The sequence below is a fragment of the Rosa chinensis genome, chromosome 1, assembly GCF_002994745.2.
Source record: "Rosa chinensis cultivar Old Blush chromosome 1, RchiOBHm-V2, whole genome shotgun sequence".
Classification (NCBI taxonomy): Eukaryota; Viridiplantae; Streptophyta; class Magnoliopsida; order Rosales; family Rosaceae; genus Rosa; species Rosa chinensis.
In genome coordinates, this window is record NC_037088.1 from 53,997,403 (window position 1) to 54,013,787 (window position 16,385).

Consider the following 16,385-nt stretch of genomic DNA (forward strand, 5'->3'; position numbering starts at 1 on the left):
AACTGACCATGTCACTGACCAAGTAACTGACCATGTCACTGACCAAGTATCTGTAACTGGTCAAGTAACTGACCATGTCACTGACCAAGTAACTGACCATGTCACTGACCAAGTAACTGACTGACCATGTCACTGACCAAGTAACTGACCATGTCACTGACCAAGTAACTGACCATGTCACTGACCAAGTATCTGTAACTGGTCAAGTAACTGACCATGTCACTGACCAAGTAACTGACCATGTCACTGACCAAGTAACTGACCATGTCACTGACCAAGTAACTGTAACTGGTCACGTAAGGGATACAATTTCTGGATTTGTCTTCAGCTTTCTCATTCCAATTTTCCTTTCTTCTCACAAACTCATAAAATTGTTCATGTCTCTACAAATTACCAACTTTTAGTCCAATACACAAACAAACATGAGATAGGACTATTTTGACTATTCTGCTCTTTAGTCCTAAGCAGTACCAAACATGGGTCATGTATTAACATAGCATATCCCAGGTTAGAAGAGTCCTAGACTATTATAGGAAATAAGGTGGGGGATAATAGTCCCACGTAACAAACACCACCTTAAGGTCTTCGAAACGTGGGGATTAGGTGGACTCGAGTATAATTGAGACTGATTTTCGAAGCCAACTTTTTTTGTATTAGTTTTCGACCGTCCTTAATTTTCTGCTATTTCATGAAACTAAATATTTAGTGTTTGGTAAAGCTCAAAGTAGACCACTAGACCTTATTCAAAAAAAACAAAAAAACTCAAAGTAGACCGGCATCGTCCACACAATATGGGAAGACCACTTATTTTGCATAAGCAATTAAACATATGTTAATAGATCGTGGGGCAACTGGATTTTATCAAATCCTCGAGAGTAAGACATTAATAGAATATTAAAATGGGAATATTCATTCAAGAAATTTTAGTATTAATAATAATAATGTTAGTGTTCAAGAAAAACCTAATTTGTGTTTAGCCCAAACTCTAGGTTACTTGACCTAGTGGTAATAGGATTTAATTAGAAGGATCTAGAATCCTAATCAATGTAGAATTACTTTCCTTGTATGATTGAGATTCTACGCATTGTAATCCTCTATATAAAGAGGCCCCTATTATCAATGAGAATACACAGCAAATTCCTCCCAAAATCAGTTTCTCTAAAACACATTATCAGCACGAAGCCCTAACCCTGAAACCCTAATTTCGTAGCCCTCAAATTCCAACATCCACCGCCCCACATATTGAAGCCCTAGCCTCAAGGAACCCAGAACCGGCGGCGGAACCACCGGAACCGGCCGGAAAGCCCCTGAACCGGCCGTCGGAAAAATCGGACCGGCCTCTGCCCCCTGCAGACACCTGCCGAGTCCTGCCGAGGTCCCTGCACATCCCTGCCGAGATCTGCCGAGTGCTGCCGAGCCCCTGTCGACAGTCCTGCAAGCATCTGCCGAGAGCTTTGCAAGCTTCCTGCCGAGATCTGCCGAGTGCTGCCGAGTCTCTGTCGACAGCCCTGCAAGCATCTGCCGAGAGCTTTGCACGATCCCTGCCGAGACCTGCCGACAGCCCCGCACACACCTGCCGAGCTCCCGCGCACACCTGCCGAGCATCTGTCGACATCTGCCGACAGATCCCCTGCACGCCATCGACAGCTGCCGACAGCCCCTGCCTAGCACCTGCAGGAGCCGCGCAGCAGCCCTGCAACAGCCCTGCAGCAGCCCCGCACAAGCCCTGCAAGGCTCTGCCACCTCCGCCTGCAGCCACCACCAGCTCAGCTCCGGCCACCGGCGACCACTGTCCGACCACCACATTCCGGTGATTTTTTCCGGTCAGCTACAGTAACTTTCCGGCTACGACTTTTCCGGCCATCTTTTAAGGTAAAATTTTCTAAAAGTTCCCGTTTTTGAAGTTTTTTTTTTTTATTTCTTCTTCTTTTCTCGGGGACTTCCGACATCCCTTCTTCTACCCCCCCCTTTCTTCTTCATGGGGGAGACCAATAGCCGAACTGTGGGGGTTCGTGCTCACTCCAAACTTGGAGCTTGTAGAGTCCTCCAAACTTAGAGTTTGTTGAGAAGAAAACGATCGACCACATACATCATTGTTTCGATCTAATCCAAAACCCCTCTTGGAATAGGATTTTCTTGGAAGCGACTACGCTCAGAAAAATCCCTAATTTCTTGGAAGCGACTACGCTCAGAAATTTAATAAGTTTTTCGTGGTAGCCCTTTTCGCTCCGAAACTAACCCTAATTTCTTGTTCTCTTTCAGGATGAGTAACCTGAACAAATTGGACTTTGCTCCATTGGGAACAACTGGCTCTGGATATCACAGGTGGGTTCGTGATATCCGCCAGCATCTCAAGGCTGTAGGAATTTTGGATATGATTCTCGAGCCTAGCCAGGACGTGATAACTGTTGAGCAAGCTCAAGCTTTGGAAGCAAATAGAGCAGCCTTAGAGGCAAATAAGGCGAAAGCCATCATCCTAATGACTCGTCATATGGATGATTCGCTCAAGTACGAGTATATGAATGAAGAAGACCCCAGAAGGCTGTGGGTCTCACTCGAAGAAAGATTTGGCAACGTCCGTGACTCCTTGCTTCCTGACCTAGAAGTGAGATGGCATAGCCTCCGCTTCTGTGATTTCAAGTCAGTTCTTGACTATAACTCGGAAGCACTTCGCATTAAATCCTTAATGGAATTCTGTGGTAAAGAGATCACAGATGCGATGTTGATTGAGAAGACTCTCTCTACCTTCCCCGTCTCTGCATTGATGGTTACTAAGAACTATCGAATCGATGTATATGCAAGACGGATCACAAGGTTTCATGAGCTCATTGGAGCTATGAATGTCGCTGAAAAGCATGACAATATCCTTGTGAAGAACTATAATTCGAGATCCGTGGAAACAGAGCATATTCCGGAATCCAATTATAATCGCACCTCTAAGAGAGGGCGCCAAGAGCGAAACCCTAATCTTAGGTATACTTATGGACATTCTGATCCATATAATCGCTCTACTTGGGAAGGTAACCGCCAAAATAGGCGAACACGGAACCGAAGAGGTAAACGTGGAAAGAGAGAGGGAGGCAACGCCTCTGGCCATGTTGGTGGCGCCACCAACACTAAGAGCCATCTAAATGACGCTTTCAAAGCGCCTCAATTAATGGAGTTCGAGCAGAGAGATGTATGTTCTCGATGTGGAGTGTCTGAGCATTGGGCACACATTTGTAGAGCTCGTGAAGAACTGGTCACCGCCTACAAAGCATATTGTGAAGCAAGAGAAGCTCACTATGTGGAACAAGAAGATCAAGAAAATGATCTAGAGTGAAGGGTTGCAGACTACAAATCTGGCTGGGATCAATAGATCGCCAATTCTGTTAAAGTCTTTATTTTCCAAGAGATGTAAGGCGATTGCCATATTACCTTTATTGGATTAGATTTTCTTTGATCAAAGAAACAATGATGTACTCCGTTGGCTTATGAATAAAATTTCGAGTTCTTTTCATTATGACTCAATTTTGATTCTGAGCATATGACTTTGTGACTACGATGGCTGGGTCATCAGTATTAATTCAAGGACATGGAATAGCCCAAGTTCCACTTGCCAAATGGCACCTTGATTATTGTCGCAAAAGCTCTCTACGCTCATAGGGAAAATCACACCTATGAATAGCCAACGCATTCCATGCGAAAATGCATGTAGAGAACGGAAATGAGTTCCTTTGCATTACCTCTAATGATTGCGAACAAAGACGCATCTTAGAGAAGTTTATGTGTCGCTCTAGTGGACTTTATGTCACTATTCGAGCTATTAAATCCAATAAAGTTATGAGAGAAGATCTCTTGGATTTAGACACATATTGGCTTTGTCACGACAGGATAGATCATCCTAGTCCTGATATGATGATCCGTCTACAAAAAGACTTCACATGGACATCATTTCTTTCGAGCGAAATGAAGCATGAATCAAAAGTTGATTCATAGACTAAGTGTGACCAACGCTGTTGCCTAGGGCACCGCCTCAGTCCACCACCAGCCTAGGGCTGGCGTAGTCCCTATCCATGACTCCATGGATGGCATCCATCATGGTGATGGCGCCCTAGGTGATGCTGCAATCACCAACTTGCTTCAAAATAACGTTTCAGACGCTCAGGCCTAACCAAAATTCTCATTGGTTGCTTCTAAAGCCTCTCGCTCGTTTTACTAAGCCCGTTCCTTAGGGAAATTAGGACTGAGACCGTCCTATGCAAAGGATATGACATTACTCATTCTGTTCTTACAAAGAATCCGTAGGGATTTTGTGGATTGATTTAACCAACTTGCGGACGCTTAAATATTTCATGATGTTGGTTGACACGCAAACACGCCGGTCACGTGTTGTGCCATTGTCCACCTATAAATGCTACTTATGCTACACTCCTAGCATATATCATGTGACAACGGGCTCACTCCCCGAATCATCCTATTCAGTCAATTGGATTTGACTATGCTAGTAAGTTTACATCGACGACTTTCGATGGATATTGCAATGGGTTTGATGTTGGACATCACATTCCCATATACACACCCAATTGGTCTCGCGGAAACGACTACGATGGTAGTCCGAACATTGGTAATGCGCACCAATCTTCTTACATCCGCTTGAGGTGATGCAATATCGCATGCAGCTATGCTAATTCGTCTACGACCTACCGCCACTCAATGTACCTCTGCGTTACAGCTAGTGACTGGGTACACGTATTTTGTACTTACGCATATTTGAGTGAGCCATTTATGTGCCAATTGCGCCGCCACAGCGCTCTATGATGGGTCCTTACAGACGAATGGGCAACTACGTTGGATTTGAGCTTCCAACAATCGTCCGCCACTTAAATGCCCTTGTTAGGCGATCTCTTTACCGCTAGATTTGCGGATGTCACTTTGATGAGACAGTCTTCCCGTCGTTAGGGGGAGATAAGAACACGAATGTTCAACAGGAACGACAGGAATTGTCGTAGTCTGTCCCCACTATGTCTCATCTTGATCCCTATTAAAGTGACGAGATCACACAAATATGCTGCAAACATGCCTGCAAGGAAGGACGTCCCTACGAGAGGACGTAGCGCCACCCTACACGGAGGTAGGCATGGCGCCAACGCCAAAGATAGTGGCACTCTGGCGTTACAGGCCATGGCCCCAGCTAGGATGCGTGGGAGGCCCGTAGGTTCGAAGGATACATTGGCACAAACCAATCCTCGATCATTGACACTCAAAATCCGTCTCATGAGAATCTTCCGGGTTATGGTTATCGTTGGGGGACGCCTCAACGTCAAACCCTATTCCTGAGAATATAGAGCTCTATGAAACTTACACTAGTGTACATGAGACGTGGGATAGAAACTCCATCAGAATTGATGATGTAGTTGCGTATTTTGTTACGCATGAGTTTTTGAGTTAGATGATATCGAACCACGCTCCGTTGATGAATGAATGCCAACGTAGAGAGTTTTTGGCCTAAATGGAAAGATGCGATCTAGGTTAAGATGGATTCTCTAACGAAGAGGAAGGTTTTCGAGCTAGAGATGCCAACACCTCCTAATATAAAAACCTGTTGACTAATGGGTCTTCGTTAGAAAGCGTGATGAGAAAAAGAGATGGTAATCTCGCCTTATGGCGCAAGGCTTCTCACAAAACGCCCTGGAATCGACTACGATGAGACATATTCTCTCGTAATGGATGTCATTGCACTCCACTACCCTGTCAGTTTGATAGTTTCCGAATAACTGAACATGCAGCTTACAAATATGGTCACTACGTATCTCTATAGGGATCTAGATACGGAATATACATGAAGGTTCATGGTGAACTTCATTTACCCAAGTCAAGTGGCTCTAGACCATGGAGCGCGTTTACAAAGAGGTTGAAACGCTCACTAAAGTGACTACTTGATTGGGAAGGGATATGCCCACGCATTTCTATAACAAGTTTCGGATTCCATCACGGTTCATGTTGGACATGATCTTCATTAGAAGCCCTTAAAGAGTTAAGGGAAACCGCTGAACACTTGAAATCTGAGTTTGAGATGAAGGATTTTGGGAGAACACGATTATGTCTCGGTTTGGAACTTGAGCATCGTGTCGATAGATGCTTAGGCATTTTGACAAGGTCAAGCCTTCAAGCACCCCCATGATCGTCCGTAGTCTTGATCCTGAAAAGGACCCTCTTCGTTGGAAGGATGATGACGAAGATATGCTAGAGGCAGAAGTGCCTTACTTAGTACAATAGGCGCATTATTGTACTTATCTCAATGCACAAGACCGGACATCTCATATGTTGTGAACTTGTTAGCTAGATATAGCTTTGCGCCAACGCGACGCCATTGGATTGGCGTAAAAGATATCTTTCGATATTTGAGATGTACGATTGATATGGGCTTGTTCTATCCCTATGAAGAGATGATGGATTCGGACCCATCGCACACCAGGTACGCCGCCAACCCTGGCTTGCATCCATTATCCCCATCCCAAAACGACAAGTGTTTTGGAAGGTTTTGCTGATGTTGGGTATCTGTTTGTCTCACACAATGGTCATTCCCAATCCGGTTAAGTGTTCACCATGGGAAAAGACCGTGATATCTTGGAGGTCTACAAAACAGACCGTAGTCGCTATATCTTCGAACAATGCAGAGATCATTGCTCTTCACGAAGTGGTTCGTGAATGTATATGGATTGGATCCATAATTACGCATGTTCGAACAATTGTGGTTTGAAGTCTACCACAGATGAGCCTACGAGCATTTAGATAATGCTACTTGTTTTGAACAAATGAGGCAAGGCTACATCAAAAGCGATAACACCAAGCATCATCAGCAACAACAGACACTCCTCGAGATCAAAGTGAACTAGGTTCGATCTGAGGATAGTGAGGCAGACTTGTTTACTAAGTCATTGCCCAATACCACGTTCGAGAAACATGTGGCAAGAATTGGCTTGCGGAAATTATCTGAACTCCCATGATCGTAGTCATCAGGGGGAGGTGCAGACATCAGGGGGAGATGTCTACATGTTTGTCTCGAATCGTGAAGGGTGTGTTGTGCTCTTTTTCCCCTTCGACCGAGGTTATTTTTGTCCCACTGGGTTTTTGTTACTCAGCAAGGTTTTTAACGAGGCAACGAGAGAAGCACCGCGTTTGGGCAACACAAGGGGGAGTGTTCAAGGAAAACCTAATTTGTGTTTAGCCCAAACTCTAGGTTACTTGACCTAGTGGTAATAGGATTTAATTAGAAGGATCTAGAATCCTAATCAATGTAGAATTACTTTCCTTGTATGATTGAGATTCTACGCATTGTAATCCTCTATATAAAGAGGCCCCTATTATCAATGAGAATACACAGCAAATTCCTCCCAAAATCAGTTTCTCTAAAACAGTTAGGACTTAAGGCCCATGCTTTTAGAGCTTTTTATAAGAAACGGTCGTGAACCTCCTCTAAAAAGTAAAAAATGAACCTAATGACATTTTACATTCATCAGTATTTTTAGATAATAACTTGATAGTTCATTGTAAGAATAATAAGTCGACTAATTTGGCACTCATCTCAATTAAGGTTCAACAAGAAGTTGTAAAATGTGAAAGGTTTATGATTCCATTTGGAAAATAGGACCTTAGACTCGATCCAAGGACTACCCTAATGTGAGTCATGTCCTAAATGTAAACCAACATTCCAAAAAGAACAGAAACCCTAGATCAACACATTCGAGAAGAGCACCCTACTTCACAAGCATAACTCTAAATCATAAAGGACAGTGATGGTGCACGTTTATTCTCGATTCTAACGTACTATGTTTGAAGCTCTAACAGTCCAAACTCCGTCACCTTTTCCACAAGTATTAACGATGCAACTACATAAGGTTTTCACAATTGATTCCCCTAGTTCCTATCGGGAAAAAAAAAAAAAAGTAACTATTAGTTTCTTTTTGTTAGATCCCTAAAGCTGTGTTCCCACTCAAAAATATATATTATTAATAACCCCAAGATACATTGGGCCGGTGTTGGATCAAACAAATTGAAACTTTGAAAGAAGAAAAGGACGATACAACTACGGTTGTTTTGGCCCAACGTGAATGCCTAGTTTTGGGCCAATGTTGGATTTTAAAAAAAACAAAAAAAACTAGGGTAACCAATTGTGAAGCCACACAACTAGGACTTTGCTGCGCAAAGCGACCTCCACGCGTTACATGCAGACGTTGGGTCCTGCATGCAACTCCGCCGCCCGTAAATGTCCTATTTACACCAAGACCCTTGGATTTGCAAATATCGATGTATAATCCGGGGACAAAACGGTAATAGTCGATGCTCAGAGCTGGACATAAAAGTAGCTAAAGAGAGAACAAAGAAGAGCCACCGAAGGAAAAATGGCCGGACCACCTCTACCTCCACCTATTCTAATGTGCTTGGTTGGTGTTGCAGTCTTAACCTGCGCACTAACTCTCTGTGTAGCCCTAGATGTCACCGCTCAAGACTCAATCATCCACCAAGTCACAGATCATGACAGCTCTCGAAAATTCTCGAGTGGTAGTAACCTCCTAGGAACCGAGAAAGAGTTCAAGATTTTCATGGAGAAATATGGGAAGAAGTATCCAACTAGAAAGGAGTACATGCACCGCCTCGATGTTTTTGCCAAGAACATGATCAGAGCCGCCGAGCACCAAGCTCTGGATCCGACGGCGGTCCACGGCGTCACACCGTTCTCGGATCTGTCCGAGGAGGAGTTCGAGGGGATGTACACTGGCGTAAGAGGTGGGGCCGGCTTAAACGACTGCGGTGGCGGTGCAGATAGTACGGTTGAGAATATGGATGTTAGTGGGTTGCCTGAGAGTTTTGATTGGAGAGAGAAGGGAGCTGTTACTGAGGTCAAGATGCAGGTGATTGGTTACATTTTTAAATTTTTAAATTTATGTGATGAGCTCTCTTTATTCTAGTTTGTTAATTACAATTTCGACATAGATTAAATCCTTATCTCGATCAGTGACTGCACATATGCTATAGATGTGTCTGGGTTGGTCATTCACGTACATTGTGTACACCTGAACTCAATTAACTCATGAAGGTACCACCGGCGCGTTTGTTTGATTGATTCTCTAATCTAATGCTTCTGAGATGTAAAATTTTGAACAAAAAGACCTGTCATTAATGGAGGGTGGTTGTGGAATTTGATTTTTTGTTATGGCTCAAACTAATCTGTAGTAAATTCTAAAAAAACTAATCTGCAGTATACATATGAGGCCTCTAATTAACTTTGTGGATGCAGGGTGGTTGTGGTGCGTGCTGGGCCTTTAGCACAACAGGAGCTACTGAAGGAGCCAATTTCATTGCCACAGGGAAGCTTGTTAGTCTCAGTGAACAGCAGCTTGTGGACTGCGATCATGTGGTAATTAGGCCTCTGGAATATTGTAGTAGTCAAGTTTAAGGGGATGATAAATTAAGCATACGTATATGTGGCATGCCTACTTAATTAGTTTTGTTTAATGTTTGTGCAACTAATCAAGTGCGATGCAAAAGAGAAAGATGCGTGCGACCGTGGTTGTGGTGGCGGACTTATGACAAATGCCTACAAGTATCTAATTGAAGCAGGAGGGTTGCAGGATGAGGCTTCATACCCTTATACGGGGAAGAAGGGTGAATGCAAATTCAATCCTGAAAAGGTAGCTGTGAGAGTGGCCAATTTCACCAATATTCCACTTGATGAGAACCAAATTGCAGCGAACTTGGTCCACCATGGTCCTCTTGCCAGTGAGTATTAAACTTGACAATATGCGATATATGAATACGCCTCTATATATCTGTCCATACATATTATTGTGCTAAGGGTCTTATTATCTGAATATGACGTACCATGGTTTGACATATGTAGATTTGTTATATGTATGAGGTATGTACACACACCCACTAAAACAAAAACCTTTACTGATGTGTATGCAGTTGGGTTGAATGCTATGTTCATGCAAACCTACATTGGTGGTGTATCATGCCCTCTTGTTTGTTTCAAGAGATGGGTGAACCACGGTGTTTTACTTGTTGGATACGGTGACAAGGGCTTCTCGATCCTCAGGCTGAGCAACAAACCGTACTGGATCATCAAGAATTCATGGAGCTCAAAATGGGGCGAACATGGTTATTACCGGCTTTGCCGAGGCCATGGCATGTGTGGGATGAATACTATGGTCTCTGCGGTTGTGACCAGTTCTAGAGCATCCTAGCGGCATTTCCCAAGATTAGCTAGTATAGGGTATATATTATGTGCACCTCTTTCTTTCAACCAAATTTGATGTTTCCGTTTCTACGTACAACATTATTGGCTTATAGCTGATATATTGAAGTAGAAAGTCTTACTTACATCATGGTAATAGCTTCCTTCTTGAACAATATGTTAGCCTTATTAGAGTTAGATAGTTCAGACTTCAAGTTTTAATTTCAGACTTGGAAGTTCAGACTTCAAAAGAAAGTGATTTGCATTTACCTCGCATGTTAGCTATTATATAATTTTACTTGTTATTAGGGAAAAGAGACCTTCAGAACACTATACTCTACGGTGATATAAGGCCCTAGCATCAGGCCTAGACAGCCACCTACGTCGACCTTGGCCATGCCCAACCTGGTCTTGAGGCTGATCTATTAATTTAACCCCATATTCCTCTTAATCTCCTTAATCAGATGCTTAGAAAGAAAGGTTTTATATAAAGCGATCATAAAAGTTCACAACTCTTCAACAACAATTTCAAAGCAAAAGTTGCATAGTAATTGGCGCAATAATTGCTAACTGTTACCAAAGTTGCATAGTAATCGACGTCGTCACCAAACACAATACATTTTTATAACACGTTTACTTAATTTGAATGGATAAGAGAATTGGTGAGTTAATCTTAATAGCTTCTATGATTATGGTTAATGCGTGAGTTCCACGGCAGGAAGCATTTCTTAAATATCACAAAGGGTGCGGTTATTGCCAGTTGCCACCCTAGCTATTAAACTCTTTGTTCATCTTGTAGACTCTTAGCACCCTAGTTATAAACTTTTAGATTACAATTTGCTTAGTTTACCCACTTATACTTTCTAAATTACCCTCAGGTGTAAAATTTCATTACAACTTTTAAAAAAATATATATATCATCTCATGTGTTCAATAAGACTGTTGAAACTTAATGAGATGTCCAGTAGTCCTTTACCAAATGGTCTCTCAGAGTTCGATAATCATACTGCTAGTTTTGATTTCGATTCAGGATAAATTGTAAACAATATCGCTTATGGTGAGTAACTAACATAATCAAAATGATTTATTATGGGAATAATTCATTTTCTCTCCCATTCAGGTTGTGTATAATTCAGGAATTTCTTCATTCTAAGTAAATGAACGTGCTTGATAGCCAATATTTTTATTTTATTAAGTTTTTATTTTTCGGTTTTAATTATAGTTTTAATAAGTCTCTCCTTGACGAAGTAGTGTTAGCTCAGTGGTTAGAGCACCCACTACCTATGTACGAAGTCATGGGTTCGAGTCACCATGGGGGCAGGAGTGAAACCCTTTGATCCTCTTTTTTAAAAAAAAAATATTAAAAAATAAAAAAAAAAACTCTCTCCTCCATTAACAACTAATATCCACATTGAAAATTGGGGCACAAGTTCTCAGGTGATTGGCCAATAGAATAACAAAGTGACAATCCAAGTTCCAGATTGGAGACTTGGTAACAATTCAATTGAAATATTTGTGGTGGTTTAGAGAATTTAATCTGGGTCCATGACATGCTTGAGTGGGAGTACTAAACCATAGGAAGTAGCTCTTTTCATTAAGGCTGCTCTTTAGTCAATATATGCAGCTAAGCATTGAAAAACCTACCTATTAAATCTGTTAACAGTAATTGAACTATCAATGAGCGGTGACAGCCATACTTGCTCCAACATTGACTCTTAATATTTGGTGGCTAATTAAGTAGACGTGTCATTAGTTTTCTTTATAAGGAAATCACCATATGCAATTGAAGTCTTAGATACTGATCCCACTTCGGCAAAATGGAGAAAATTGAGGTCAGTATCATTTCCAGAGACACCATCAAACCATCAGCTGCTTCCTCTTCACTACTTCACCCTCACAAGCTTTCCATCATCGATCAAATCACTCCCACAATGTATGTCCCGGTTATATTCTTCTACCCCATTACTGATCCCGTCTTCAATCTTCCTCGAACCTTAACCGACTTAAAAAACACTCTTTCCCAGACTCTCACTTTGTACTATCCACTATCCGGGAGGGTCAAAAACAACTTATACATTGATGATTTTGAAGCGGGTGTCCCCTACCTTGAGGTCAGAGTAAATTGTAACATGATTGATTTTCTAAAGCTTCCAAAAACCGAGTGGCTAAATGAGTTTGTTCCAATCCAACCATATCGCAAGGAAACAATATCTGAGCTTCTCCCCTTGCTTGGAGTTCAAGTCAACATCTTCGACTACGGAATAGCAATTGGTGTCTCCCTTTGTCACAAGCTCATCGATGGCGAAACAGCAAACTGTTTTCTCAAGTCCTGGGTTGCTGCTTTTCGTGGGTGTCGTGACAAAATCATTCATCCGAATCTCTCTCAAGCAGCAGTACTTTTCCCACCGAGAGATGACTTGCCTGAAAAGTATGTAGCTCTGATGGAAAGGTGGTGCTTTTGCGAAAGAAATGTTGTTACAAGGAGATTTGTATTTAATGCGAAAGCCATATCTGCGCTTCAAGATGAAGGGAAGAGCGAGTACGTGCCCGAGCCATCACGTGTTCAGGCCCTCACTGGTTTTCTCTGGAAACATCAACTCGCTGCTTCTCGGGCATTATCATCAGGTAAATCAATTTAGCAGCAAGCCTAATAATTAATAAAACAAGTAATTAATAACTTATTATTTTGGGGTAGTCTCAGATTAACAACTTTGCAACATTTCTTCACCAAGTTCTTACTTCTTACTTCTTAGAAGCCAATTATAACTTCATCTTTAAATAAAGGCCCCCTCACAACGTCTTGGTGTAAATTTCAAGTTGATCTGATTGAGTACATTGGATTTGGCTTCCATCACATCTAACAACCAGTGTTGTCCTCCAATAATTAATTGAATTTGGATTTACCGAATTTTTGTTGGCATAGAATAATAATTCGGGAGATAAGAAATAACTGAATCTTTCTTGGCATAGAATTTATCCTCTATATTACAAGGTTTATTGTTTTCACTTTCATACTCAAGTATTAAATAACCCCCGACTACACACCCTGCCCTTCTTTCGATCTGGGTATGAATAACCTTAACCAAATTTTACTTAGATTACAAAACTACCCAAACTGTGTTTTATTTGGAACCCAAGTTGAGGTGGTGTGATTGTCACAACAGCTTACAACCTCCACCAGTATCGGCTAGAACAAGATAATCCAATAGTTTGGATCGTATGCTGTGGAAGCCTGAATGATACGTCAAAAAATTAAGTTCATTTAATATTTTTCCGCTACCGATTTCATATTTATTTTATATTTTTTTAACTATATCACAAACATAGGTTTTATAAATGTGTTGACATGTTGCTCACTTTATGAGAAAACTTATGAACTTACAGGTACTTCAACAAGATTTTCTTTAGCAATCCAATTGGTGAACTTAAGGTCACGAATGAACATGAAAACGACGTTGGGATTTTTTTAACTACATCACAAACATAGGTTTTATAAATGTGTTGACATGTTGCTCACTTTATGAGAAAACTTATGAACTTACAGGTACTTCAACAAGATTTTCTTTAGCACTCCAAGCGGTGAACTTAAGGTCACGACTGAACATGAAAACGACGTTGGACAATGCCATTGGAAATATCTTTTTGTGGGCTCCGTCATTCCTAGAGCTAAATTATACAACACCAGAGAGTAGTGATCATAAGTTGTGTGACTTGGTTAACTTGCTCAAAGAATCTGTCAAAGAATATAACAGTGATTACTTGGAGACTTTAAAGGGTGAAAAGGGATACGGAGGCATGTGTGATTGGCTAGATTTGATGGAAGAGGGGAGTTCTATAGAACCAGCACTAGAGATTTATTCATTCTCGAGCTGGACTAGAATGTTTGACCAAATTGATTTTGGATGGGGGAAGCCATTTTGGATTGGAGTCACGGGGAAAGTTCAAACTACATATACCAATTCCACAGTATTAGTTGAAACACAATGCGACAACGGAATTGAAGCGTGGGTGACTCTAGATCAAAAGCGAATGGCTATGCTAGAACAAGATCCCCAGTTTTTGGCATTTGCATCTCCAACCCCCGGGATTTCAATGGCCTCTTCCGTAGGTATTGATTAAGAAAGATTATATATGGCTCGTGCAATGTTTCCATTTTGTGGTGAATAAGGCTTAAATTAGTTCACCAGCCAATCATTAAAAAGTTTATAATAAAATACAGGGCTTCATATTGACTGAGATTACTGCATCGAACTATTTAACCAAAGATTTTGTTGAATTTTACATCGGTTGAAGATACGTAATAGGCTGAAGCATGTAGGTAGCTTGGAGGAAAATAAAAATGCTTATATCGATCAGAAAACGATACTTGGTACATTTTCAGCACTCACTTTCCTGAAGCCGCGCATTTAATTTCAAACAGATGAAGCTTACAAAACAAATGGCATAGCTTGTGTAAACTGGACTTAATTTTCCGCATTAACAACATGGCTCAAATTCCTTGGCATCAAGCAGGTTTTAAAGGACATCAAAACTCTGTCAACTTGTACTAACATCATGTCTTTCTTTCTACCACATTAAAAGGGAAGCTAATTTCCTAACTGATATCATTGCCAAACTTGGCCGCCAACTACAAGCTCGGAGCTGGAATAGATCTCTTTCCCTGTTAGCTTCCTCAGCTTTCCTTCTGGACAATTTAGGGTTTGGTTGTTGTTGTGGGTTTCAGTTGTAGATTTTCTTTTGCTTTTTGAAAAGAAAAAAAAAAGACTAAAATCTACCGGTAACAATTATAAAAAAATAATTTAACCATCAGAAAAAAAAAAAATATATATATATATATATATATATATATTTTTGAGCCATGTATATATATACATATATACATATCCTATCTAGAGCGAGGTCTCGCTCTGAAATTAAAATGCGAGGTTGGAGTTTAGGGTTACTTTTCGGTCGCATATCCACATCTCGACCGTTCAGTTTTTAGGTACTTCTACATAGATCATCTCTGCAAAATTTCAGCCAAATTGATGATCTTTAAGGTATCTAACTCGGTTAAACCAATGGACGAACCGAATCTGTCAAACCTGAACCGTACTAGTTTTAAGGCAGTTATCAATGCCTTAACGACCATCAATTTAGCTGAAATTTTGCAGAGATGATCTATACATTAGTACCTAAAAACTGAACGGTCGAGATGTGGATATGAGACCGAAAAGTGACCCTAAACTCCAACCTCGCACTTTAATTTCAAAGCGAGGCCTCACTCTGGATATGATATACATATATATATATATATATATATATATATATATCCTATTCGGAGCGGAGCTCCGCTTTGAAAATTAATGTGTGAAGTTCGAGTTTTTGGTCACTTTTCAGTTGCATATCCACATCTCGACTATTCAGTTTTTAAGTACTAGTGTATAGATCGTCTCTGCAAATTTTCAGCCAAAATGATGATCGCTAAGACATTGATAATTGCCTTAAAGCTAGTACGGTTCAGGTTGACAGATTTAGTCCATCCATTGGTTTAAGCGAGTTAGATACCTTAACAATCATCAATTTGGCTGAAAATTTGCAGAGATGATCTATACACTAGTACCTAAAAACTGAACGGTCGAGATGTGGATATGCGACCGAAAAGTGACCAAGAACTCGAACTTCACAAGTTAATTTCAAAATGGAGCTCCGCTCTATATAAAAAAAAAAAAATATATATATATATATATATATATATATATAAATGAGTATAACTCGTTACATACACGAGTGGTCAGATAACTTAATATAATAATTCCCCTTTATGAGAGTAATTAACTCATAAAGTGCATGCTTTTAGCTAAAAGAATAGGGGCACACCCTAGTAAATTAACTCATAAAGTGCGTGCTTTTAGCTAAAAGAATAGGGGCACACCCTAGTAAATCTATAAATACTAGGTTATATAGTTATGTTCACCTCACTATATTTACTCATCGAAAAATTATATTCAATCACTTTGAATTTAGATTCAATGGTGAAAAGAAAAGTGACAAGGCAAAAAACTCTGAGAAAGGTCGATGAAGGCTGGAAAATGTACGTATTGTATTGGCTTGCTATATATATATATGCTTTTTACAGTAGAATTCATTATACAAAGATATGTAAAGAAGACCACATGTGAAGCAC

At 40.8% G+C, this 16,385-nt stretch overlaps 2 protein-coding genes across 2 annotated transcripts; both read left to right on the forward strand.

Moving 5' to 3' along the window:
* Positions 1-8,384: 8,384 nt before the first annotated feature.
* Positions 8,385-10,229, forward strand: LOC112169736 (probable cysteine protease RD19D). Its single transcript, XM_024306791.1, has 4 exons — positions 8,385-8,894; positions 9,281-9,400; positions 9,519-9,762; positions 9,952-10,229. Exons 1-4 carry the CDS (start codon positions 8,385-8,387, stop codon positions 10,227-10,229), a joined length of 1,152 nt encoding a protein of 383 aa, XP_024162559.1.
* A 1,807-nt stretch (positions 10,230-12,036) lies between these two features.
* Positions 12,037-14,419, forward strand: LOC112183020 (stemmadenine O-acetyltransferase). Its single transcript, XM_024321607.2, has 2 exons — positions 12,037-12,844; positions 13,764-14,419. Exons 1-2 carry the CDS (start codon positions 12,037-12,039, stop codon positions 14,336-14,338), a joined length of 1,383 nt encoding a protein of 460 aa, XP_024177375.1. The 3' UTR covers positions 14,339-14,419.
* The last annotated feature ends 1,966 nt before the right edge of the window (positions 14,420-16,385 follow it).

Excerpts from the sequence above, each read along its gene's own strand:
- LOC112169736 (XM_024306791.1), top strand. The coding sequence starts at position 8,385 with ATGGCCGGACCACCTCTACCTCCACCTATTCTAATGTGCTTGGTTGGT. Across the intron at positions 8,895-9,280 it reads TTACTGAGGTCAAGATGCAG|GGTGGTTGTGGTGCGTGCTG; the intron begins GTGATTGGTTAC and ends TTGTGGATGCAG. Across the intron at positions 9,401-9,518 it reads TTGTGGACTGCGATCATGTG|TGCGATGCAAAAGAGAAAGA; the intron begins GTAATTAGGCCT and ends CAACTAATCAAG.
- LOC112183020 (XM_024321607.2), top strand. The coding sequence starts at position 12,037 with ATGGAGAAAATTGAGGTCAGTATCATTTCCAGAGACACCATCAAACCA. Across the intron at positions 12,845-13,763 it reads TTCTCGGGCATTATCATCAG|GTACTTCAACAAGATTTTCT; the intron begins GTAAATCAATTT and ends ATGAACTTACAG.